This window comes from Anastrepha ludens, chromosome 2, assembly GCF_028408465.1.
Source record: "Anastrepha ludens isolate Willacy chromosome 2, idAnaLude1.1, whole genome shotgun sequence".
NCBI classification, from domain to species: Eukaryota; Metazoa; Arthropoda; class Insecta; order Diptera; family Tephritidae; genus Anastrepha; species Anastrepha ludens.
The window spans coordinates 156,369,865-156,396,345 of NC_071498.1; the positions used below are offsets into that span (position 1 = coordinate 156,369,865).

At 35.6% G+C, this 26,481-nt stretch overlaps 2 protein-coding genes across 7 annotated transcripts in view; one reads left to right on the forward strand and one right to left on the reverse strand.

The window, feature by feature from the left end:
* LOC128855659 (uncharacterized) overlaps positions 1–13,782 on the reverse strand; it is a 59,555-nt gene extending 45,773 nt beyond the window's left edge. Inside the window, exons 1-2 of one of the 6 annotated variants that reach the window (XM_054090744.1) lie at positions 13,477–13,782; positions 8,177–9,485 (exon numbers count right to left, since the gene is read on the reverse strand). In XM_054090744.1, the coding sequence (XP_053946719.1) occupies positions 8,177–8,231 (55 nt within the window). In that variant the 5' untranslated portion in view covers positions 8,232–9,485; positions 13,477–13,782. Of the gene's footprint in view, positions 1–8,176; positions 10,504–13,378 lie in introns of those variants that run through there. The other 5 variants (XM_054090742.1, XM_054090743.1, XM_054090740.1 and 2 more) reach the window with 5 other exon arrangements.
* Positions 13,727–26,481, forward strand: part of LOC128855462 (uncharacterized) — a 51,002-nt gene continuing 38,247 nt past the window's right edge. The window contains exon 1 of the mRNA XM_054090391.1: positions 13,727–13,840. Coding sequence (XP_053946366.1) covers positions 13,727–13,840 — 114 coding nt within the window. The remainder of the gene's footprint in view (positions 13,841–26,481) is intronic.

Genomic DNA, 26,481 nt, shown 5'->3' on the forward strand with positions numbered 1-26,481 from the left:
ATCTAAAATGGAAACCGGTGTGGGATCAGTGTTACATTGCAAAGAGCTTTTTATCAGTGAATCCTTTAAACTGCCGGATCGCTGTAGTGTTTTTCAAGCGGAAATAAATGCTATTCATGAAGCCTTAAATTCGTTAGAGATAAACAGGATATAATCAACAGATATCTGCAGTCTATCAGACAGCGAAGCTGCCCTACGGGCCCTGGATGCATTCCGAATAACATCAAGGAGTGTCTTACATTGTCGCTAATCTCTTAATGAGATGTACCAGGGAACTGTAGGGCTGACCAATTTGGAAGAGAAGGTACTTGTATGCCAAACATAAGTAATTTTAGGTGGGGTACCTTTCGCAACTTGTAAGCTTCTTATTGAGGATGCACTAATGAGTTCTGTAAATCAAAGATTAGTGTCAATACCTGTGAACTTGCTAGGCAAACATGGCCAAGGCTAAATCTACGTCTGTCCAAGAATATTATAAAATTAGGATACTTACAAATTAGGACCTTAGTGTAGGGGCCCTCACAGGACATTTTCTCATAGGAAATCATGCAAGGAGATTAGGCGTTTACATGCATGATTTCTGTCGTAGCTGCAAGAATGAGGAGACTAGGAGTTGGAAACAATTCAACAACTTTTTTGGACATGCCCGGCTCATGCCAGAAGCAAGAACCGATATTTAAGATGCTACTTCTTAATGAATATAGATAATCTTTACATTTTAGGTATCAACAACCTTTTACGCTTTCTCAAAACCTCAAGATGGTTGAATATGGAAAGGAAAATATAGTCCACTCCCTGAGGCTCACAACGGACCCATTTCGTGGTCTAAGTGGCATTGCTGTCTCTATGTGCGATGCAGCTGCCAAATCTAACCTACGCGCTAAATTGCTTGTCTGTTTTTTTACACTGCACGATATTTGGTTCTTTCTAATATAAAAAAATACACAACATGTCAACTTCAAATGGCTCATGAACAAAGTATCATATGTATTGAAAGGGTAAATTAAAGTTTTTTGCATTTTGAAATGAAAGATGTAATATTAAAATAGCGTATAAATTTTGATCCCTGCACTTCTTAATAGCTGTCGCTTTCAATACTTTTTAGCTCACCTGTATTAGAGAAGGTCGTAAACCTACACGTCCAGTTTCTATTGCAGAAATAAAAATCAAATTATCATTAACCGCCTATTATGCCAGCTCATTCTCATGATTGTAAATCAGGCAGCATCAGCGCACATATGGTATGTATGTATGTATGTGTGCAAGTATACAAGTACAACTCCAGCTCGCAATACTTAGATAATAAGGGATTGCATAACAGACTCGTAAATGGATGCGACAAGCAACAAAGATGCACAACGCGCTTTAATGTACAAATGCCCACGTAAGGCTTGACAATTAAAAAATAAATACTAAAAAAGATGCTGCAATATGTGAAATGTCTTGGACAATTTTCTTATTACCCGCATATGCCTACTATGTACACAGTAACGCCACAACGACACTGATTGCCGTAATGCTTGAATATTATTGCCACTTAGCGAGCGAGTGAGTGAGTGAGTGTGTGAGTGCGTGCGAAAAGGAAACCTGCTTGAAAAAAATGGCTAGAAAGTGCTGTATCTGCTGCGGGAAGACATATCCGCATTCGTGACGGCTCGTTGTAAACAAGTCTGGCGACTGGCCATCGGCGCCACTCACTGGCTCATTGCTCGCCAGCTGCTCATCATTCCAACTGCGTATTGCTTGAATTATGCAAAAGTACAAATGCAATTATTCGCATAATTATTTAAATTGAAAATGTTCGAGGTGCGGGGAGTGCAGTAAGGCTTAAAAGCTTGTAAATCATTTAAGTTTTTGCAAGAAGAACAGAAAAAAAAAACTAAATGAGCCATAACCAACGAGCAGGTTAAACGATCTGTCTAAGTGGATGAATGAATGGATGAATGGCTGAATGGGTCAATAGGCGAGTGGGCCAGCAACTTGCATAGGCACACGCGTAACTATTGCACTCTCATATGAAAAATCGCTGCTGCACGGACCATTGCCTTTGCCCCACACTGTACGGGTGGGTCGTCGTTCATTTATGCAAATGATCGCGTGTTTGTTGTTGCTCCCCGACGATGGTGGCTAACAAAGTGAAATGAAGTGGTAGTTGGTAACTGTTTAAAAGATTGCTCATGCTGCTGCATGTTTTTGTTTTTTGTTATTGTTATTCCACGCTTCATCTTCTTCCATTTTTGCAACTTGCAACTATACAGGCAACTAAGTAGATGCGGCTTGTATTTGTAAATTTTTCAGTACTCAAGTGGCCTGGCTCAACACAGCAGATGCTTTAAATTGCAGCACTCGCTGTGATTTAATGATCCATTACTGCATTACGACTGACGAATGTGGGGTGAGTGAGTGCATGTTTGCTATGTACGAGTAGGTATGAGTGGTATATTTTAGTTTTCATATGTCTTTTTCTACTCCTATTTCGAATAGTTTTTCATCTTAAGAAAATCTTTGCGAGATAGCGCCTTTTTTTCTTTGTAGATGAATTGCTTTCGTGTTGCATTAGATTTGATATGGGAAAATTGGTAATATTTCAACTAGCAAGCAGGCGTGGCCCTATGCTGCAGTCAAATTGACTCATACACCGTAATTATCAGCTATTTTGTTTCCTCTATTAGTCGCTTGACTTGCATTAATAACCGAAACTAAAAACAAATCCGCCTACACATCTTTCTGTTTTTCATGTTTGTATGTGTGCATAACTAACTGTAATTTGATGAGTGGAAAAATAGACGATACCCATACATAGTGTGTGTGTATAATGAGTGGACCTCGAAGGCTAATAAGAAAGCAATTATTTTTTTCTTACCCGATTTTTAATTCTTGCACTAGAGACGCTAGAAATCTTGATGTATATTGCACAAATGACATTTGCATGGCGTCATTTTATATAATTACACTATAAAACATTTTCGTTTTTTTTTGTGGGGGGTAATGTATGAAACCAGGTTTTTCTAAAAGTCTATATTGAATATATCAGGAAGGTCCAATCTGCGGCTCGCGAGCCACAGCGGCTCTTAGAAAGATTATTTCTGGCTCTCGATAAATGTACCCGAGTTCCCTTCTCAATTTTATGCCATTACTTAGTCCTGCCATAAGATCTGTTGCAAGTTAAGTCCGTTATAGATATGAAATTATAATACTTTTTTTAATGAAGTTAGTTTTATTTAATCTTGTAATTATATAAAAAAATTTAGTTTTCATTCGAAATGGTCACCATTGCTTTTACACAGGCCTTGAAACGATTAGGCCATTCAGCTATAGCAGCACGCGCGGTTTTCACGGATATCGACGTCGCTGCTGGAACCAAATATTGTTTGAGTGAATACTCAAAAAATTTTGTATTAATTTTGACAGTAGTCACGCGTGATTTTCAGAAAAAAACCCTATTGGAACAAGTATCTCCAATTTGATCACTCGTTAAATATACAAGGTGAAGTCCAGAAAAACCAAGACTGGCGTCATAAAAATGTTTTTGATGGCGGCATCTTCTTAACGAGTGTATCGAGGCCGCCGCAGCCGAATGGGTTGGTGCGTGATTACCATTCGGAATTCACAGATAGAACGTTGGTTCGAATCTCGGTGAAACCAAAATTAATAAAAACAAACAGTGGTCGCCCCTGGGCAGGTAATGGCAAACCTTCGAGTGTATTTCTGCCATGAAAAAGCTCCTCATAAAAATATCTGACGTTCGGAGTCGGCTTGAAACTGTAGGTCCCTCCATTTGAGGAACAACATCAAGACGCACACCACAAATAGGAGGAGGAGCTCGGTCAAACACCCAAAAAGGGTGTACGCGCCAATTATATATATATATATATATATATATCGAGGCCAAAAGGATCTTTTTTGAATAAATAAACTGGAAGTTATGAGAACAAAGCTCCTGTCGTTTCTATTTTAGCTCAGTCTTGTTTATTTTGGACTTCACCTTGAATACCTTTTTGGGTGTTTGGCTGAGCTCGTCCTCCTTTTTGTGGCGTGCGATTTGATGTTGTTCCACAAACAAACGGCTGGCGGTTTTTTATGAGGAGCTTTTTCATGGCAGAAATACACTCGGAGGTTAGCCATGACCTTTTTTATATCACTTGATTTTAAAGAATTACAATTAAAGATTCCACCTAGGTCTTTAGTTTCTTCAAGATATTGAATACTATTGTCAGAAATAGTGTAGCAACATTTTAAAACATTTTGGACTTTAGAAAAGTGATGGGAAAGCATTTCTTAATATTTACTAAAAGGCCCGATTTCTATCACCAAAGTGATAATACAACTAAATCAGCTTGGAGATTCACTGCTTTAATCGAGTTATTAATTAACGGAAAATATTATTAGCTCTTCGGCGTATAGTAAAAATCGGCAAAGGAAAAACAATAGCCAACATCATCAATGAATAAAAAAAGTAGTCGAGCAATGAATTGCTCAGAAGAAACATCTTCAACTGTAACCACACAACGTCGATTACTTAGAGGATTTTAATTGTACAAGAAAAACCGATTGAAAGTTCAACGGTGCTAGTTTCTCTAATAAAGTGTTATGTGATAGTTTATCAAACATTGTATTTGTAGGGCCAGCATTTAGTTTAGATTAGATCAGATTTGAGGTAGGTAGGACAAGTCCAAGCACTCAGTCAGGAAGACAATTTTACTATATCCGAATAGATTACAGTGGAAAGAATAAAGAGTCAGGGTAAATACCGTAGTATGGATGGTAAGACGGAAAAAATTGGTTTGAGGTCACTCTGCCGCGTATCTTTTGGTTTCATTGATGAATCTTAAGAGATCCGGAACAGCAACAGTATGAACTTTTTCCATGTTCACTACTTCACACCCCAACACCATTATATATATATAATTGGCGCATACACCCTTTTTGGGTGTTAGGCCGAGCTCCTCCCCTCATTTGTGGCGTGCGTCTTGATGTTGTTCCACAAATGGAGGGACCTACAGTTTCAAGCCAACTCCGAACGGTAAATATTTTTATGAGGAGCTTTTTCTTGGCAGAAATACACTCGGAGGTTTGCCATTGCTTGCCGAGGGGCGACCGCTATTAGAAAAATGTTTTTCTTAATTTTGATGTTTTCACCGAGATTCGAACCAACGATCCCACTGTAAATTCCGAATGGTAGTCACGTACCAATCCATTCGGCTCCGGTGGCCCAACATCATTACATGTGAGGAATCTTGGATATATTCATATGAGCCAGAAACAAAGTAGCTTCCGACAAGGACTGCAAAGCAAAGGACCTCACTGAACACAAGTTTTTAGTTGTGACAGATGGTTCACGGAAAGAGATGCTCTGAGGAGGTAGATTGACGAGCAACATAATCAGCAAAATGCTCTAACGCGATGACAGTTGGAACGCAGTAAATAGATACATCGAAGACGTACATACTACAGAAAAAAAAGATTGACCTCGACACAGTGCAACAAAGCGAAACGTCACAGACAGAAACACAAGAAGACGAGCCTACAGCATGAAAGTTGGCTACAAATACGGTGAACACAGACGTGGGTGAATAGAATTGGTCCTTTATGAATGCCGTTTTGGGCCCTCCTGAAGTAATGCTGAAAGGAGTTCCGAAAAGCGGTGTCTCCCCAGAAGGAGAGGAGCGAATGTTTTAGTGGCCGCACCACTCAACGTAGTAGGCGACAGTCACTGTAAGTGCGAAGGCATTTTGAACCCTACCTTACCCACCGAAAAAAAAAACAAAAAAAAAACTCCTTGCTCCTACTCCTTAGTCTTCATACTCTCGAAATCAGAAGATCGATTCTCTGTCACTCTTTCCTTTTTAGCAACATTATAGGAGCAGCATCATTTTTCTGCATTTGGACAAATTACAGACTTCAGACTGTAAATAGAAGCTATTACGCACAGCTAAAACTGTTTACAAACAAATTTTTGTCATGGGCGTCTAAGCTACAGATCTATAGGATTCTGCAATATATGGACAACATAGGAATGAAAAACATGGCTTCTGTCGATTAATATAAAGAACTATTTCTTACGTTTTGAGCGTAAAATTTTGAAAAGAATTGATGGTCCTGTACGATAGATAGCCTGATGGGTCCTATAGAATAAAACTTAACACTGAGAACTAAGAACCAATAAATGTCCAAAACATAGTGCGCTGCGTGGAGGCGCAACTGCTGCATTGAACTTATCACCAGCTTGCATTGGGATATAGCATCTTCCCCCATTCTCCTCATTTTTTTAATCGGCTCAAGCCGAGGAGACGTATCAATTGACGCACTTTCCCTTCTGTGGCGATAGTTACTGTATTGTCCTTTGCTGGGGTGGGAGTGACGAGCTGTTCTGCCGCTGCAGTAGTGCTGGTTGGCGTACATATACTGCGCTGATTTAACCCTCCAATGCTGGTACTAGAGGGATCCTTCTTGTGGCTGCTGCCGTTAGTGAGCCCGTTGTCGTTTGCAAGGCTATCAGACTTGGTATTTTTAAATGCAATGCCTTCTTCTATTTTCCTCGATTATTTGTTTTTGATTTTGGTTATTCATGTTAAATTCTTCTTCAGCTTCTCTAATTGGCAACATGGTTATCTATGCAAGCAGGGAGGCCATGCGAGGGCAATAGAGTTCAGAGACAGGACAGAAACTACATAGTCAGGTTTTCTTGACTAAGCTTGCACTACAAACTACTTGAATTTGAATTTGAAAAGGTCGAGCCAAGGAGCACCAGGAGATTTGGTGGCTCCTAAAACACTCAGGTTAAAAAGCCCATTGTATTTAAAGCTCTGGAAAGGGGGTAAATAGTCAAGGAGGGAGGGAGAAAAGTATCAGAGAAAGAGATAGGAAAGAATAGAGACAGAGATAGAGATAGTTAGTCCTGTGAGAATTTTCCAGATTCTTTGGCAAATCTGTAAATATCCTCCAGTTTTAGAGAACGAATATTACTCATTCTCATGACATCGGAACCCAATACTCGTAGTCGCGCTCTAGGAAAGGCAGGACACTCACAGAGAAAGTGCTCAGTGCTATCCGCCTCCTCCAAGCATGACAGGCATACCGGGTCCTCGATGATTCCAATGGTGGTCATATGCTGACCCCATGGGTTGTGTTCTGTAATGCTGCCGACCATCAACCGAATGTCTTTCCTTCTAAGTTTTAGTAGAAAGTTTGACAGTTTTCTGTTCGGACTTGTCACAAAGCACTTTGCAGTTCTGCAGCGTTCTAGACCGGACCATCGCTCTTTATGTAGATTGCCTACATAATCGTTGATCCAATTCTTGATTCCTGCGGGACTGATTCCGATTATTGGCTCTGGCCCCTGTGGGGGCACCGCTGATCCACGGTTGGCCAATTCGTCGGCAATTTCGTTTTCTTGAACACCAGAGTGTCCCGGAACCCATATAAGTACAAGCCTGTTTTGTCTTGCGACATAATTAAGCTTCTTCTTACATTCTTGAACAATCTTTGAGGTTTGCTTCGCGTTCTCCAGGGCCTTCAATGCAGCCTGACTGTCACTGAAGACTCCAATCTGTTTCCCGCTCCATCTCCTCTCGATTATCCATTCGGCTACTTTTAGGATGGCAAAAACTTCTGTTTGGAAGACAGTTGCCATTCCCCCCATAACTACTTAATGGTGACGTGTGAGGAACGTAACCGAAGGCTTATTTTAACGGAACGGAGGCGATTGTAGCATTAGGCCATCATCCATTTCGTTGAGGTGTCACCCTCGTGTACTGAGGTGAAATAATACTACTTTCACCAGCCCATAGACTGTCTAATCTGAAATATTTTCCAGTATCCTGATGAGCTTTATTGTCCTGTTCCCGAGGAGGTATGAGGCCTTTCGAACCGATCCCCCTTTCCCCTTGCCGGATTTTAGTCGACACTTACGACTGCCTTATCGCAGATGTATGCTTTTCCCCGACCCGCTGAGGTGATATGGGAGGGAAAGCAGTCATCGAATAAGCGTCTCTATGCTGTGCATTGGTTTTTGCTTACATTCTATGCATGAAACGTTAGTGGTAATTACTGCTAATTTGGAAAATCGTTTAAAAGTATACTTACCACTTCCTGGACGTCCAAATTCCAAAAAATATTAAATTAAAATATCAAAGAAAATTAAAACATTTTATTAAAGTCACATTCCATAACTAACCTGTGATGAGTAAATATCCGAACAGGATCAAGAATATCGCCGATGTTTTATACATTGTTGTTGTTGTTGTTGTTGTTGTTGTTACTATTTACCCACGCGCACAATTCAAATGATAGCAAAGCGATGCCGGTCAACAACAATCAAGCAATTGATCAATAACAAACAAAGTGGTTGAAACGTAATACTCGTAAATGCCAATAAATAAGCAAATTAATCGACCACAAAACAAACGAAAAATAAAACACTCGCCCAAACACAATGCAAAAATGAAACAAAAGCAAAACAGTCAGGTGTGCGTTGCAAAGAAAGCCAAGAATTAGGTTAATGTGACACAATTATAGCATGGGTGAAAAATTCAAGTGGACGCAAGTGAGCACAAGGAAAAAACAAAAACACTAACAACAATAAGTGCACAACTTGAATGAAAAGTTATGCAATACGGGTTGTGGTTTTTGATGTGAGACTTGGCGTTGCTGCTGTTGCTAGACTTCAGTTATTGTTTTTGGTTTTTGTTTTTCGTGTTTTTCGTTTTGCCACGAGCACTCAAATTAAGTGAGTGCCGATTTGTGTTGAGGTAGGACAATTCCACAAATTCACAGACGCACAAATACACTTTTATATTTATGTATGCATATGTATACGTGCGCGAAAATCACATTCACATACGATTATTTGTATATTAAAAGCAATGAAAACAACAACAAAAAAACACAAAACGAAAAAATCATACGAAATGTAACAAAAAACGCAATGACGCGAGGCGATATGCGAATGCGAGGTGACGCGAATGTTGGTTGAGGTTGTTGGTGGTGCCGCCAAATACAGAAGCGTTGCACATGCGCAGTAATTGCAATGAGAACAGGTTTCAATATATTTCACTTGTTTGCATATATATACGAGCGTGTATTGTTGTTGCACTCGCTGCTGCTGCTGCGGTTGTTGCTGCTTAGGTGAGCTGTGAATTATGTTGCTTATAATAATAAAAGTTGTGGGTAGCAACTTGTTTTTTTTTTTAATTTTAGCTTAATTTTTTTGTCTTAAAATGAACGAACACTTTTTTTTTAATTTTTATTGCTTTTGCTATTGTTTTGTAGCGAAGGAAACATTTTTTTAATGCTTGAATTTTATTTAATTTGTCCCTTTCTGTGTTGTTGTAAATTTGTTGTTTGTATTTTTTGCGTTCTTTTTGTTGTTGTGACTTCAGTTTCTACTCTTAAATTTTGCTTGCTTATAATAACTTTTTTATAGTTTTTTTTTCTTTATTTAATTATTTTATTTTCTCTTGCTGTAATTGCTGGTTGTAACTAGACTTTAAATAAGTCTGAAATAATATAATAAAACAGAATTTTCCAACCCAAAAAGAAATAAAATACTTTTGTGCCCAGAATACCAGTCTCACTGGTTATGAGTATTAGTATTACTTCTTTCAAGTAACGGTGGTAGCTCCTGGTTGCTTAAAAAAATTTGTATATATAAATAAATGTGTAATGCGTATAAACTCGTAAATCCTGGACTGAGCTTCCACCAATTCGAGACACGCGTTTTGATTTGGACCTAAAATGTAAGGACCACAACTAACTGCTGGTAATGAAATTGCCAAAGAAACAGGTAATTTTTGGGAATTCATTAAGATCTAATGCCAGTATAGAAATTTCGAAAATCCATTTTTTTAGTTCAAAAAATTCCGTATTATCTTAAAAATTAATTGCTAAAAGTACTAATGTTGAGCACCAAAATTCTGTCCATCGTAAATTAAAGGAGCCTTCAGCGAAGAAAAACTACGTAGCCGCCGTTTTCTTTACATAACTTAAAACAAAATTTATAGCTTACGGCATTTACAATAAAACCACTTTTTGAAATTTACATTATTGCGCAGTTCCGTTGAAGAAAAAGAAGAAAATTCTCAAAATCCATATTTTTGTTTATCACCTCATCGCTATGGTAGAAAAAGGACGCTCGCCTCACATGGGAAGAGAAGCTAATGAATGAACCTGGCCTGATTTACAAGTACACGAGTACGAGTAGTTACCGCCACGAACTGGCTATCATTTCAGCAAAATAACTGTTATAAAAAGCACATTTTTGGGATAGTGGTTTATGATTGTGCGCATAATTGAAATCATTTCGGTTGGTAATTTTGATGGATTTGCGTTGCTTACAATTGGATGTTGCAAACTTTGTATAGCAAATATGATGTAATATACACTTTTTTAACGCATAGTTTTGCGCGTGCTTCTAAAAAATTAGATTTATTTAATTTTTTTTGTTTATATTTTTGTATATTAAATTCATTTTATTTTATATTTTAGTTTTATTTTAATTTATTTTATAATATATTTTAATTTATTTTATATTTTAATTTATTTTATATTTTAATTCATTTTATATTTTAGTTCTATTTTAATTGATTTTTGTTACTTATAATTGTGTATATTATTATTTAATTTATTTGTTTTTATTAATTTAATTTATTCTTTTTTTTACTCTGTGTTAATTTATTTGATTTCAATTTTAGTTTTTTGTATTATTTTACTTTACTTAAAATTTATTTGTTTATGCATTTTTTATTTTTATAAATTTTTTTATTTTATTTGCTTACCCATTTTTATTTCTTTATTTTTGTATTAATTAATTAATTTATTGATTTCAATTTATGTTATTTTATTTAAATTTTATTTTTTTTTTATTTTCGTAATTTTTTTTTTATTTTTTTTAGTTTTATTTTTTATTTATTTTTTAATAATTTAATTTTTTTACTTTGTGTTAATTTATTTTTTTTTATGTTAGCTATGTAATGTTAGTTTTTTATATTATTTTATTTTACTTTCAATCAGTTTATTTTAATTTATTTTCGAAATTTATTTGTTTATACATTTTTATTTATTTTTATTGATAAATTTATTAATTTTTTTTAATTTATGTTATTTCATTTTAATTTTATTTTTTATGTTATTTTATTTTACTTCAAATCACTTTTAATTTATTATTTTTTCTTTATTTTTATTTTACTTTTATTTTAATTTATTTTTTTTTTTTTTTAATTTAAATTAATTTTATATTTACTTTGGTTTAATTTCTTTTATTTCAGTTTTAGTTTTTTTTTTTTATTATTTTATTTTACTTTAAATCAGTTTATTTGAATTTATTTTTATAATTTATTTGTTTATTAATTTTTATTTTTTTATTTTTATTTATTTTTTTTATTAATTAATTAATTTGTTTTAATTAATATTTTATTTTATTTTAATTTAGTTATATTTTTTATGTTATTTTATTTTACTTCAAATCATTTTTAATTTTTTATTTATTACTTTATTACTTTAAATCATTTTTTCAAATTTTTTTACTTTATTTTTATTGAAAACTATTTTTTTTATTAATTTAATTTTTTTTTCTTCGTGCTAATTTATTTTATTTCAATTTTAGTTTTTTTATACATATTACTTTATTTTATTTTAAATCATATTATTTTATTTTAATTTATTTTCGTAATTTATTTGTTTAACCATTATTATTATTTTTTTATAATTCTTTTTTTAAATTAATTTTTTATTTTTATTTTATAATTAATTTATTTTAGTTTTTTACTTCAAATAATTTTTAATTTGTTTTTTTTCTTTAGTTTTTATTTTAGTTGTATTTTAATATTGTGTTTTTTTTGTTAATTTAAATTTATTTTTTTTACAATGTGTTAATTTATTTGATTTTAATTAATTTTTTTACGTTATATTATTTCACTTCAAAACACCTATTTTAATTGATTTCTGCTTAAATTAAACGTACTTCGTTTAATTTTATTTTATTGTTATTATACATATTTATTTAAATTTCTCCATCTTTATTTATCTAGTAATTTCTATTTTTATATTGTAGTTTTTATGTTATGTTTTTTTATTATTTTATTTTTATTTATTTCTTCTTAATAAATTTTTTTACTTTTATTTTTTCATTTCTTTATGTTAATTTTTTTTTTTTTTTGGATTTTATTGTATTGTAATATAATTCGTTTCGTTTTATTCTATTGAATTGTATTTTTATATTGGTTTTTTTCATCTTTTTATTTTATTTTTATTTATTTATTCGTTTTTTTTTTTTAATTTTTTAATTTATTTTTAACTTTTTTTAATATTTTTTTAAATTTGTTTTTTATTTTTTTTTTATTTAGTTTTTTATTTTTTTTTTTAAATTGTTTTTTATAATACATATATTACATATTTACATATTTAAATTCACTCAACGGCCTTTGGGTATCGCTTTCAATATCACCTCACAAAATGCGAAGGCAAATGAATAACTGTAATACACCTACAGAAGAATATCTCATATTTCAAAGGTTGTCTTGTGGTGGTGCCTGAAAATATTTCTGAGTTGCTTTGTTATCTAATTTCGTTTTATTATTGTTTTTTATATATTTCTTTGCAATTACAGTTATTTTGTTTGCAGTTAGATTTAGTTTTCGAGATTTTCGAACTTTTTCAGTGCTTTTTATAGCACAATTTAAGTTGCGCTTACAGGTACAAAATTTTTCACAAGTCTTAGTTGCTTTAGCTGTTGCTGCCAACTTCCAACTTCCAACTTTATTTGACCACACCAAACCCGAAAATTAAAAATGTTTTTTTGCGCATTGTGAACTCCATAAAAAACAAGCTCGTTTTAAAAGCTAAAGACAACAACATGCATGTCACGAACTGGCCTGGCCTGCTTCACTCCATTAGCGGATGAGATTTGTTACGCTCCCGTGTTTATGCCAAAGGGGTGCGCATGCGCAAAGCTTGCAATTGCAAAAAAAATACCCAAAATACGAAAACATTGCTGCCAGCTCTAATTTTTCAAATTACTATTTTTAACATACAGGCACACTTATTTTTATATAATATTTTCCAAATTTTCCGTGTTTTGTTCAAGCAAGTCGCGCTAAAATTTTACTGCTTTCCATTTTTGCTGGTTGCAGTGAAAATCCAGTTAATTGACCGCATACAAGAGCTTATTGCATTGCGCTTTGGATTACGCGATTAGTTAGGAGGGAATTTGTGATTGGCTAATATTTGTTTATATTTGTTGTAAATTTGTTGCACTTTGCCAATTAAGGCGCCCTGTTTTCCGCGTTTGTCCCAAAGCTATCCACAGCTAGCAAACTTTAGGCGCACTCGGCTAATAGAACCGCAACGCATGCGCGTTATTCGCAACAAAATTTTCACTTACGCCTTTTTCGATTTATTTAGGCCAAACTCTCAAAATAGAAACCAGTTGAGGTGATTCAAAAAGAAAAATAAAAAAACTAATATATGAGTAATTATTACTTATTGTTTGCAATTTTTCTAGTTTTAATTTTTAATAACTTCATGCATTTGTTTTTTATTTTTTGTCATTCGCTATTTAGGCCACTTTTCTAAGCTGCGCGGTATTTGTGTATTCTTTTTTGCTAGCGGAAATCGTAATTGTAAGCCTCCGTTCAACGTTCAAATCCATTCGACTGCCACACTCAAACTGAATTCACCACTTGAAATTTTGCAGCGCTTTGTACAATAAAATACACAGATTCACTACTTCATGTGGATGTTGCCACTTCACCAATACTACCAAAATTTACTACTACACTGCCTGCAAAAACAATATAAACCGCCACAGCGCCAGCAGCAGCAGCAAAAATATCGGCCTCCGGTTGTGAGTCAGCCCGTTAAATGAAGTACTACCCAAACTGCTGCTGGTGCCCCTGCCTGCTCTAACTATTGATAGCTGATCGCCTTTATTGTTTGCTGCTGGTTGCTTGCTATTTTCTGCTTACTGCTTTTTTGGCCCCAAGCAATGAGTGAGTTTTTTGGGTTGACTTATTGGTGCGATCGTTGCTGATCGCATTGAGCTGCAAAGGCGCGCTTCAGCTTAAATCTCTAAATATAAATTTTTCTTGTTCACAATATCCCTCATTTTATATTATTTATTTCTGTTATTATAATAATTTTTTCAACATGGCATTTGACTGGCGCTGCGGCTATGGCTGTCCGTAGCCGTGCCTCCGAATTTGTTGTAATATGCGCTTGGCTGTTGGCAACGTATTTGCTCGTATTTTAATTTGTGACTTAATTCTGGGAATGAAGTGTAATATTTGTGCACACTTTTTCATATCCCAGTAGAGTTTGCGGCTGTTTTTCGTTTTTTGCTGGAATAGTCTCTTGCGGATACTGTTTACTGCACTTCAGTGTATCAGTATGCCATTTGGTATACTTCATTTTATATTGGATGTCCAATGAGACGAGTGTTAAAAATACTCAATATTACCTCCCAAACGAGCAGTGAGGAAAAGCTCCCAAGAAAATCAACCGGTGAATCTTCTTATCGACTAAAAGACAACAGGTTTAATAATTACTGTTTCTTAAATGTATTTATTAAATAAAAAAATTTTCAGATCTAAATTTTTCCCCCCTTGTTCACTCCTCTCGGGAGCATTGGGCCTCGACAAGACTTGTCTTGAGTTGGTTTCGTTAATGTATTTGATTTTTGACAAAATTTTTGTATAATACGAGGTTTTTGCCTTTATGCAGGGCTTTTCTTAAGATTTGTATAACTTAGTTCTTGAAGCTGAAAGCGTGAAGAAAGCTTTGCGTCCCCTATAAAAGTTTCTTAAAAAAATTTTTTTTAACAAAAGTTAATGAAAACTATTCAATATTATTTATTTCCAGAAAGGAACTTGCCAAAAGTTCATAACTTTTTTGAAGTTTAGTTTTGCTTAGGTCAAAATTTTCATGCATAAATTTTAAAATCGGCAATTGGTTGAATGGGAAGCTATTTGATTATATATAATTGGCGCGTACACCCTTTCTGGGTGTTTGGCCGAGCTGCTCCTCCTATTTGTGGCGTGCGTCTTGATGTTGTTCCACAAATGGAGCTAACTACAGTTTTAAGCCAAATCCGAACGGCAGATATTTTTTATGAGGAGCTTTTTCATGGCATAAATACACTCGGAAGTTTGCCATTGCCTGCCGAGAGGCGACCGCTATTAGAAAAATGTTTTTCTTCATTTTGGTGTTTCACCGAGATTCGGACCTACGTTCTCTCTGAACTTCGAATGGTAGTCATGCACTCACCCATTCGGCTACGGCGGCCACTTTTTGGTTAGCAGCTAAAACGTTTATTCGATTGCGTTAAGTAAGTTGCTGTGAAGTGCTAAAGATGCCTAGAATGGTTTAAGGATTTTGGTTTGGAGTCCAATTTATGCCTCTCATTCAAATAGAATTGCAAGAGTACAACACAACCTCTTCGTTTCTCTCATCCACTACCACCCTACAGTGCTCGGTGTAGGCTAATAAATCTGATGCCCCTTGCTAATTAAAGGACCTGTGTCGTGTTTGATGTTTGTTTTTGATGTTATTCGTGGTCCTGCTGATTGTCCCGAAGCTCTTGAACAGATTGGCTTTAAAGTCTCCCACAAAACTTTACGGTTTTGCTATCCATTTAACGTCAAAACAGTCAAATCCAACTAAGTACTATACTCGTACTACGAGACCTCTTACTGAGTTAAATAGTGTCTACGGACTACTCAGCCTACATTTTGCGATGTCAAGACATTTTATCCATTCAAAAATTGCGTTCCACTATTCATAATAGCTCTCTTTTTTTCTCGCATGTAACATTTTTTTCCTTGTTTACTCCTCTCGGGAGCATAGGGCCCATTCCATCGTACACGGTTCTGTGCTGTTGTTTTTGCACCGTCCCATAAGATGTCGGTATCTGCTAGTTCGCGCACTATCGACCTTCTCCAAGTGTTTCAAAACAATTTCTATTAAATTTTTTTTACGTTAAACAAAAAACTCATATCAGCTCTCTTTGTTATAAACAAAATTGCGCAATTTAGATTTGGCTCCCCTCATTAGGCAATGGACATCAGTTTTTTTTGTGGTTTTAGCAATTTTCTTTTAAGAATTGCTTAATATTTCCCAATGGGTCGCAATTTTGGACGGTGTGGTGGGTTGTGGACTTTTTGAACAATATTTACCGCGAGATTTTCATACCAGTTCATCGCTAGACGGCTATAATGGCACGATGCTAAATCGATCCAGAACAGACGTGAGTCTGTTTGTTGTTTTATGAATGGCAGCAGACGTATTTGCAAACATTCCTTCATAGGAATCTCTTGATTTTTAGTGCTCGTGGTAATGAACGTTTCGCTTTTCATACCGCACTTGCAGATGGCTTGCTAAACCAAATATTTTTTAGGGAACTTGTGCAACATTTTCAGGTTAAGGGGTTAGGGGTAGTCAGAATTTTCAAAAAATTGGATTTTTTTTGCATTTTCTTAAAGTGTAGTATCTTCAAAATATTGTTTGAAAATTTGAAGTGAATCCGATAAACACTTTTCGAGTTATTTAACAATTAACAGAGGGCGCTCCGGAGCGTTCGAGGACAAGTAGCCAAACTTTAAACGCGTTTTTCTCAAAACTTTGTTTTTTGAACTGGTAACTTAAAAACCGCTGGGTAGATTTTTAGCAAATGTATTCGGCTTTTAAAAAGCATAAAAAACTCGTGCTTAATCGAAGGATTTTTGTTTTGTAAAAAATTTTAATTTTTTTAAAACAATTAATTTTCGGTGTTTTCTCGAAAATCTGGGAAATATTTCCTGAGGCCACCATATTGTTAATTTTGAAAACAAAAGCTTCGATCAGGCACAAGATTATTTATTAATAAAACTAATTTTTCTTGTCCGATTGATTTTAGATGAATCTCCAAGGACTTGTGATGATCTCCGCAAGGGACTTCTGGAGAAACGGGCTCCATACAAACTCCGATAACTTTTACAATTACTAATTTTTTTGCTTTTGAAATTATGCTTAAGTCAAGTCGAAAAATGATGCATTAATGCTATGTTTTTATTTTTGCAAAATAAAGCAACTGACTAGCAAAAAATATTGTTGAAAATCATAATTTTTTCAGGCCTCTGACTACCCCTAACTGCCTTAGAACTCCTCTCTTCATTGTAATATAGTATAAAATTCAGCGCCCTTAATCTGCTTAAAGTCAATTTTGACGTATGGATTGGATGTCTTGCCTGTACAATTTTCACTCAAGTGATTTATCACTCTTTTTTTAGCATTACGATTGGGTTCTACAGTCTTTTTATATGATCGTAAACCTTCACTTTTGCACACTTCTTGGACATATCCTTCTGACACATTGACCTTTTTTCAGCATCTCGAAGTGATAGTTCAACTTTTTTCGAAATAATGACACCACTTCTTTGGCTTGTGATCAATCCGTTTTTTCTTCCACCTTCAGTCCTTCGTTCAAGGTTTCGTTAAACTGAACACACAAGTTAACGTACTTTTTAGACTATTTAAGTTTTTGCTTCGGCATTGTGCGAGAAATTACCATTTTCTTGGTTTTCGCGTACAATTTTCTCCGCAAGCGCACACTTAACCGAACCCATTTTGAAGAATACGTAGAAGTTACGAAAAGCGAATACGTCAATTAATAATGACAGCAACCACTATGAAGATGTGTACTAATTTTTTATTAACAGTAAGTTTTACGCAACTGACGAGTAAACACAATCGACTAGTGTTTTCGTGTACAATATCTCTTATGTCTCGCTTTGCTAGATCTCACTACTGTTTCTACTGGGATATATAACATGCATACATGCATACATACATACATTCATAGAAATGTGTAAAACTAAAATCTGCAGCTGCGCTTCAAATACATTTATTTAATATAATTTTGCAATACTTTGTGCTACGCAAGCAAATTATAATCTTTTAATCAGTTCTCATTGGTGTCAGGAAGTACTTTTTATAAATGTTGTAGCGCGTCATTAAATCCATTAGCACAATGTGCAGCTACATACCTATATATACATACAGATTTCTGATGTATACATATATATATATTTGTATATATTGCCCAAAATTAGTTTTTATAATGATTAAATTTTGATTGATATTAGTTCAAGCTTCGTCTATTTAATTTATTACTTATTTATTTTTCCTCTTGTGGTGTTATTTGATTTTTTGATCGATCGGTCATTAAGTTTGGCGGAACACAGAATTAATTAAATGCGAATGTCCGACAATAATTTGTTGCCTTAGCCTTAGTTAACACGTTTAAATCAGACTTATCTTAAGAAGTTGGAAATACGCTGCTGTGGTCCATTATTTTCTCTGTAGATGGCTGTAGTGATCGATATCTCGTAAAGTATTGATCAAACTAAATATTTAAAGTTTACGCTCGTTGTCAAGGTGACATTTTACGCAAAAAAATTATTTTCCTGTTTTTTGTTCGTTCCATTCAGTTGTGAGTTACAGGGTGTTCAACCATGTTGGAAGTCAACAAAGAGAAAATTCGGTACATTTTAAAGTTTTTCTTTGATAAAAGCGAAAGTGCAAGCCAAGCCGCTGAAATTGGGAAAGGCGTTTATGGTGCCGATACCGTTCAGTCACTTTTGATGTTAAAGAAAATGTCAATGGAAGTTGTAGCATCGCCCAGGAGCTAAAGATTGACCATGAAACGGTTTTAAACCATTTGCGCAAAGCTGGATTCAAAAAAAGGTCGATGTTTGGGTGCCACACCAATTAACACCAAAAAATATGATGGATCGAATTTCCATTTGCGAAGCGCTGACCAATCGCAATGAAATCAACTCATTTCTTAAACGAATGGTGACTGGGGAGGAGAAATGGATCACATACGACAACATTGTGCGAAAATGATCGTGGTCAAAGCGTGATGAAGCAGCTCAAACTGTGGCCAGACCAGGACTAACGGCCAGGAAGGTTCTTACTGTGTATTTGGTGGGGCTTGAAAGGAATCATTTACTATGACAATGGAATTATTTATTATGAGTTGCTTCCGTATGGGCAAACACTAAATTCAGATCTCTACTGTCAACAACTGGAGCGTTGGAAGCTAGCGGTTAACCCGAAACCTGTGTTCCAACAAGACAACACAAGGCGCCACACGTCTGTAGTGACTCTAAAAACATCTGGATCTTGGTTGCATCCATTGTTTTTTCATTGCAAAACCTCCCGAGTGATAAGGAATTAGTATCTAGAAAAAATTGTGAAAATCGATTATTAGAGTTTTTCGTTAATAAGGATCAAGACTTCTGTGAGAGAGGCATTTTGAAGGTATGTACCTTTAAAATGGCAACAAACTATGCAACAAAATGGTCCATATTTGACTCAAATCGGACAATCCGAATCATCTTAAATAAAATTTTGAATTTTAGGCGAAATTTAATATGGTCGCTACTTAAGTTTGGAGGTAGGCAGGTCAAAAGCAAAAAATATTTACCATGGAAAATGGCTTTCTTGTCTTTCAAAATATTGTCCATAAAGATTAATTGCATGCGTATGAACCAATTTTCCTCAAACCGACACGAGCCTTGTTTTGAACGATTATCAAATTAACAGAATCCAACGAGAGAAAATCATTTTCGTAGCCAAATGACCGAGGAATATTGAATGTGTGCGAGTATATTACAATACATGACAATCTTGCAATATCATTTTTCCTGACACATCAACCAATTTAATACGAGCTCTCGAATTTCGTTCTGAGCGAAAAGCGACTACGGTTGAATTCGGAAAATCAGCGAAATCAACTTACCTCGAGATGGAACTTCGACACTAAAAGACAAAGTGAGTTAATCCGGACACTCATGTCGCTTTGATTCACGTCGAAAGTCGTAGAAAATCATCGTACCAAAATTAATGGAATGATGAGAAGGATGTTAATAATAAATAAATAACTGGCGCGTATACCCTTGATTGGGTATTTAGGCGAGCTTCTCCTCCTATTTGTGGTATGCGTTTTGATGTTGTTTCACACAAGGAGATATTTTGGCAGATATTTTTTATGAGGAGCTTTTTGATGGCAGAAATACACTCGGAGGTTTTCCATTGCCTGCCGAGTGGCGACAGATATTAGAAAATACTTTTTCTATCATTTTGCTGCTTCATGTTCCGATATTCGCACCTACGCGCTGCCGAATGGTAGTCACGCACCAACCCACCATTCGGCTATAGCGTCTAGTCATAGAAATATTTGTATGACGTGAAGAAAGACGATTTCTAATATATTAGAAATTTTTCTTCTCAATGCTATGTAGTAGAATTTCATGAGGATAACTTTTGCGGAAAATTTTAACACCATACTTTCGTTTTTGGCTGGGCAATTTAGCCTCCTTGTTAAGCAAAGTCCAAGAAGAAGAGTTGATGTAACCTGGAAAGAGTTGGGAGCCTTGATTGCTGCCTGGCTTCAAAGTTAAAGTGAGCGTATTTTTCTACTGCGTAGGCTTCCGCAATATATGGTATTTGTATTCTTGCCTAGCGCATTCGGGTATCTTTTTCCTGGCCGACAGACATCTAGGACTACACCTTCCTCGGTGAAGGATCCGTCAGTCTATCATGTTATAATGTCCTAGTTGAGCTTGTAGGCTTTAGCTAACCTTCCCCTAGTTTTTTATTGCCCAGTTCAATATTGATATGTTATTGTTGTTGTTGTAGCAACTTACTAAACCCTGTCAGTACGATATAGTCACCGGTCATCTAACGATCGACGTAGAAAATGTGCTGCTTCGAAGGTTGCCTCGAGGGGAAAAAGGGTGTTAGGTGAGTAGGGCATGTTAATAGGTGTTTAGTGCCGTGCGGTGCGTCTTCACATGCTGAACATATATCGGGGTTGTTTCTTAACCTACTACTATACTATCCGAAGCTCTTCGTCTGCAAAAGGTGGTGGTTGGACTCCGATAACGGCACTCCAGGGTCATTAGTTTAGGAAGGTGGTGAGGGTCTCCTGATGAATGTCGTTTAATGTCGCCTGTTTACTGTCCGGTCCAGATGGTATTGAGATCTTAGTAGGTAGTTCAGCAAGAATATCAAACTTTCTGCAACTTTGGTAGACGCCTGAGCCAATGTTTGCTCCTCGCTTGAGATAGGATATGAATGTGCAGAGGTGCGACTTCTAGAATAACCTCAATTGATGTCAAGGAATTCGCGTGGACTTTAAAAAAGGGGTCGAAGTGACTCGATAAAACGGAAGCTAGGGGCTTACAATGTTACACTGCCCAATGATACAAAATAATACTATAGATCATTAAAAAATAATACTTCTGTCCGCCTTTTTAACACTTTTTAGAACTAATAGAAAGATTTCTATGACCAAAAATTAGGAAACTTTGGCCCATTGTACAAACAACACAATCATGATCAACAGGTTGAGATGGGCGGGTCACATATTGCGGGCTAACACTTATTACCCACAACAAATATTTTTCGGTAAATGCCACAGACAGAGAAGAAGAGATCGCCCGCCGCTTGGATGGATTGACGGTGTAAAAGGAGTCGCAGGTTTATTAGGACTTCCGGTATGAAGGACACAGGCACGAAACCGATACAATTGGAGACATATGCTACAGCAAGCGAAGACCCGACCAGGGTTTTCCAGCCAACAATGATGGTGATGACAAACAACTGAGGGTGGCAGAACCATAACTTTTTTGCTGTTGCTATGGATAACTACTGCTGAGGTGGCAATCCATGACCTCAAATAAATGCGGGTCGTTTCGTGAACATAAAACCACCTTTCTTCCTTTTTTCTATAAAAAAATTTAATTTTGTTGCACAGTTCTATTAGTAAAACCTGATACTGCATTTACAATATATTTTTTTTATTTTTTACTTTTTTGTACTTTTTTTCACTTTTTTTGTTTGATATCTGAAAGTATGCCATCCGTTTTTAGCAATTTTTAAAATCTCATGCCATATTAACACAGCAAACAAATATTTCGATCACACACACACAAACACACGCGCGCGCTGATGTTCCTTTCCTTTTACAACACTTTTATTCTTTTTCCGTATATGGGACGATGCTCTCGAACAACCGTTGAAGCACCAGTATCGATGAGTGTGACGATGACGGTAACGGGGGCAAAGACATCTACCTATAAAACACAAGGTCGCCGTGCATACATACACAAACACAATTACTTATTCACATATGTGTACTTACATACATATGTACGTATGTACGCGTTCAAAGTGTCTATCGTGCCGTAATAGCGCACAAGAGTGCATCATGCAAGCTGATTGCACATAAAGATGCAAGTTGCCCCCTCATACGTGATGCTCAATGAGATTGTGACTACTACACACATTCAACCATTGAAAACTGTTTCCAGGGAGGCAGGAAGGCAGGCAGGAAGGCAGTTAGGCAGTCAGTCAAAACAGCAAGCAGTCTTGATCGCGTGTCGGATTCGTCGCCCGCCTCTACTTCTTCTGAAGAGGTGGAATACGTAGTGCCTACTTATTTATGTTTAAGTACCAACATTCATGTAATGATTATGGTGAAAAAAAGCGCTTGCGTGGACGTCGTAAAGTTGTGTTTTTGTTGGAGCAGTTCCGATGAGCCAAACAGCCAGCCAGCAAACCAACAAACTAGCAAGCCAGCCCGCTAGTCAGTTAAAAGTGTAAGCAAGCAATAAGTAATTCATTTAGAGTGCTTGATTTATTGTTCTTCCAGCTGTTGAGAAACACATTCCGACAAAAATGTCTATGTATAATAGGTATTGTATAGGATATATACAGCCATGGTCATATAAATAGCACATTTAGACTTTGAAAGCCAAGAGTTGAATATGTTTTTAAATAATTATTTTTTATTGGGGGAAAAAGCAACATAAAAAATAAAAAACTATTTACTTCCACTTTAAAACAAAAAAAAAATGGTCAAAAAGAATTTCAGTTCTGATTTAATTTACGAGAACGTTGATAACTCACGAAACCTTCTGGACACATAAATAGCACATCCTAAAAAATTCCAAACAGAAGCAAAAATAGTAAACAAATCAGATAGTTAAGTATTAATATTGTTTTATCAGATTAGTATTTTGCACTATATCCACCGCTTTTGATTACTTCAATGATTACAAGCCGTCGCTTCATGCTTTCTACAAGTTTGTGGCATCTTTCCTTTGGAATCGAGTACCAAGCCTCCTCAACTGCGGCCCACAAACCATCCAATTTTTTTAAATTTTTGTTAGCGATTTTGACCTTAACGTCATTCATTTCCGGCTCTGCGCCGGCCAATCCAGTACATTAATTTTTTCTCTTCTGAGCCATCTTTCTGCCATCTTCTCTTCTGAGCCGTCTTTGCAGTATGCTTTGGATCATTGTCCCGCATAAATGTCCAACTTAATGGCATAAACTCAAATACAAATAGCTCCATTTTATTCTGGAGTATATCCAGATACTGAAATCTATCCATTTTACCAACCACGCGAGCAATCGGCCCAACATCATGCCAGGAAAAAGCTCCCTAAACCATGATGCTTCCGCTGCCGTTTTTAATCGTCTTTTTTGTGAACCTAGGATTTAGCGCTTAATTTTTTTGACAACGTACAATAGTTTTCCCATCTGATCCCATCCTATTTATTTTGGTTTCGTCGGTCCAAAGTACGTTTTTCCAAAACCGAATAGATTTGTCTTTGTGCGCTTTTGCAAATGAAAAGTCGGGGTTTGATATGTCTTTTTGTGAGGAGTGGTTTTTTCTGCTTATGCGGCCAAACAGCTGGGTTTCGTGAAGTCGCCTTTCTACAAGATTTCTGGACACCTGTAGACCAGATTCTTGGTTTATTTCAAGCATTATTTGCCGTGCCGGCTTAAAAGGATCTGCTTTGCTCTTGCGTATTATAGCTCTATCCACATTAACATCAGTTTTTCGCGGCTTTGGTTTCTTTCATTTCAGCTATTTCTGCATAAGAATCACATTTGTGTTATCTGAATAGACATGAGCTTTAACATGGCACCACAAAAAATAATCTAAAGGCGTTATATCGCACGATCTGGGTGGCCAATTGACAGGTCCCGAACGTGAAATAAAATGTTCATCGAACTCGCCTCTCTCAACAAGTCCATTGTTACGCGTGCTGTGTGGCATGTGGCATGTGGCACCGTCTTGCTGAAACCACATGTCAGCTCTTGCATTTTGGGCAAAAAAAAGTTGGATATCATTTCACGGTAGCGCTCACCATTCACAGTTACATTACGATTCGCGGCATCTTTGAAGAAGTACGGTCCAACGATACCTCCAGCCCATAAACCTCACCAAACTGTGACCTTTTCTGGATTCATTGGTAGTTCTTGCAATTCTTCTTGCTGATCTTCACTCCAAAATCGACAATTGTGCTTATTTACGTACCCATTGATCCAAAAACGAGTTTCGTCGCTGAACACAATTTTTCGATAAAAAAGTGGATCTTAAACTTTCTTAACAGAACACGAAAATTCAATGATTTGCAGGCGTTGTTCGTTTGTAAGACAATTCATGGTTAAATTATATACCAAACTGAAGATGTTTGACAGTGAAACAAAACACGAAACGTGAGTCAGCTGTTTAAACCAACTGATAATAGCTAAAAAATCACCCGTTACATAAAATATTGCATTTTCATAACTTAACATAATAAGTGGATATCAAAAAACAAAACAAAAAAGATAAACAACGAGCAGAATAAGTTAAAGCAAATAACTTGTAATTATTTAATAACTTAAAAATAGGTAAAAAAACATATGTTTACCATATAAAATCTTATAGGCTCAAATTCAATTTCCGTACCTACGATTTTCAACCATAAAATATTTACATATGTGTGTACATACATATATACAAATTTATAGACATAAACCAACACCCTGTTTTCAGTCAAATTACATGTATGTAAAATGTATTCAGATATCTACACAAGGATATCTACTGAAAAGGATATAAGAGGCTTTTCAATTTAATTTATTTTAAAACGAATAATTATAAATATTATTAAATAAATCGCGAACATTAATGCAAAAACGAACTTTTTTCGTCAGTTATTTTTGGTGCCTTGCTCCTAGCAGCCCGCCATTTCGACTAACAGTTGCTTATCAGCCCAGGCAATGCTGTAAAGATTTGAAACGAGTTCCTGGACGCGCTCTCACACAAAATGAAAAGTTTCGCATCTTATTGTATATAGTTCAGATAACAACAAAGCAGTATGAACGAGACTGTGTTGATTTTTTTTATTTTCGTATACCACTAACACAATCTTATCGCTAGCCGAAATTTGCACCTTAATTTCACACATATTCACACGCTTGTCAAATCGGTCGTTATTCAGACGGCAATGAAGTGTCATTGGTTGATTTCTTTCGTATATCACGAACACAATTTCAGTTTTGTATTAAACTCATCTCCTGTTTCGGCAGGCTAAGCTGATCTGTCAAATTCGCTGAGAGCCGAATAGCGGTCCATTATGGAGCACATTTTCTCAATTCTTTTCATCATGGATGGAATGCAATAGAGAACAAAAGACCGTTAACCACTGATCACGTATTGTAAACAATCTTAACAAAAACAGTTTGCATATAGTAAGTGATACAGTCCACTCGAAAAATTTAAGTGCACTGTTTCCATTATATTTTCCAACAGTGTATAAGCACATATGTATGTATGTATCTGTGGTGTTTTACAAGTTGTAACAATAATTTTTTTTTTTTGTAATAAAACTCCAACTTCTTGGCACCGAAAAGTGTAATCGGTTAAATACAACACAGCTGTTGCTTGAAAAGTGCAAATGAAAGGATTTCAAATTGGTCTATGCAAGGTGAATACAGGCAATTTAGACATTTTTGAGTGTACGCACAGTGACTTACTACATACATACACACATACATATGTATGGATGCACGTGTTCTGTATAGCAGATACGAATCTCTATATTAGTATGTAAGTCATCACTGTAATTAATCATTTTAATTTATAAAGAAGCATAGTTTTTTTGTCATCGCAATGAATACACTTTTCGGTTTCTAATTAGTGTAATAGTCACATTCGGAGTCAATTAAGTTCTAGGAATTCTATTCTAACTATGCATGCTGCGTTTTTATGAAATGTTTGTTGCAGCTTGCTTAGAGTTTTTCTCTTACATTTTGACTTAATTTTCCTGGAAAATATTTTATATATATATACTATAATTACATAAAAAAATTATAATGAAATAAATTCTTTGAAAAATTTGAATGCTGCTAATATAAATAGGCCAACTCATTTAGAAGGGTGGGGTTAATGTATCCAAAGATGCGATTAAAGGATGTTTACGTGCGGAAGATCTCAAATTCAGTTAAGGTTCATGTTTGGGGCTGCTTCTCCACTGCTACTTTGAGTACAGTTCTGATGAAAAAAATTTATCAAAAATCATGGTCAACAATGTTTTGTTCTACGAAAGTGTAGGGTTATTTTCGAAGTAATTTTTTGCGTAGAATCCGAATCCGGGGTTTAAA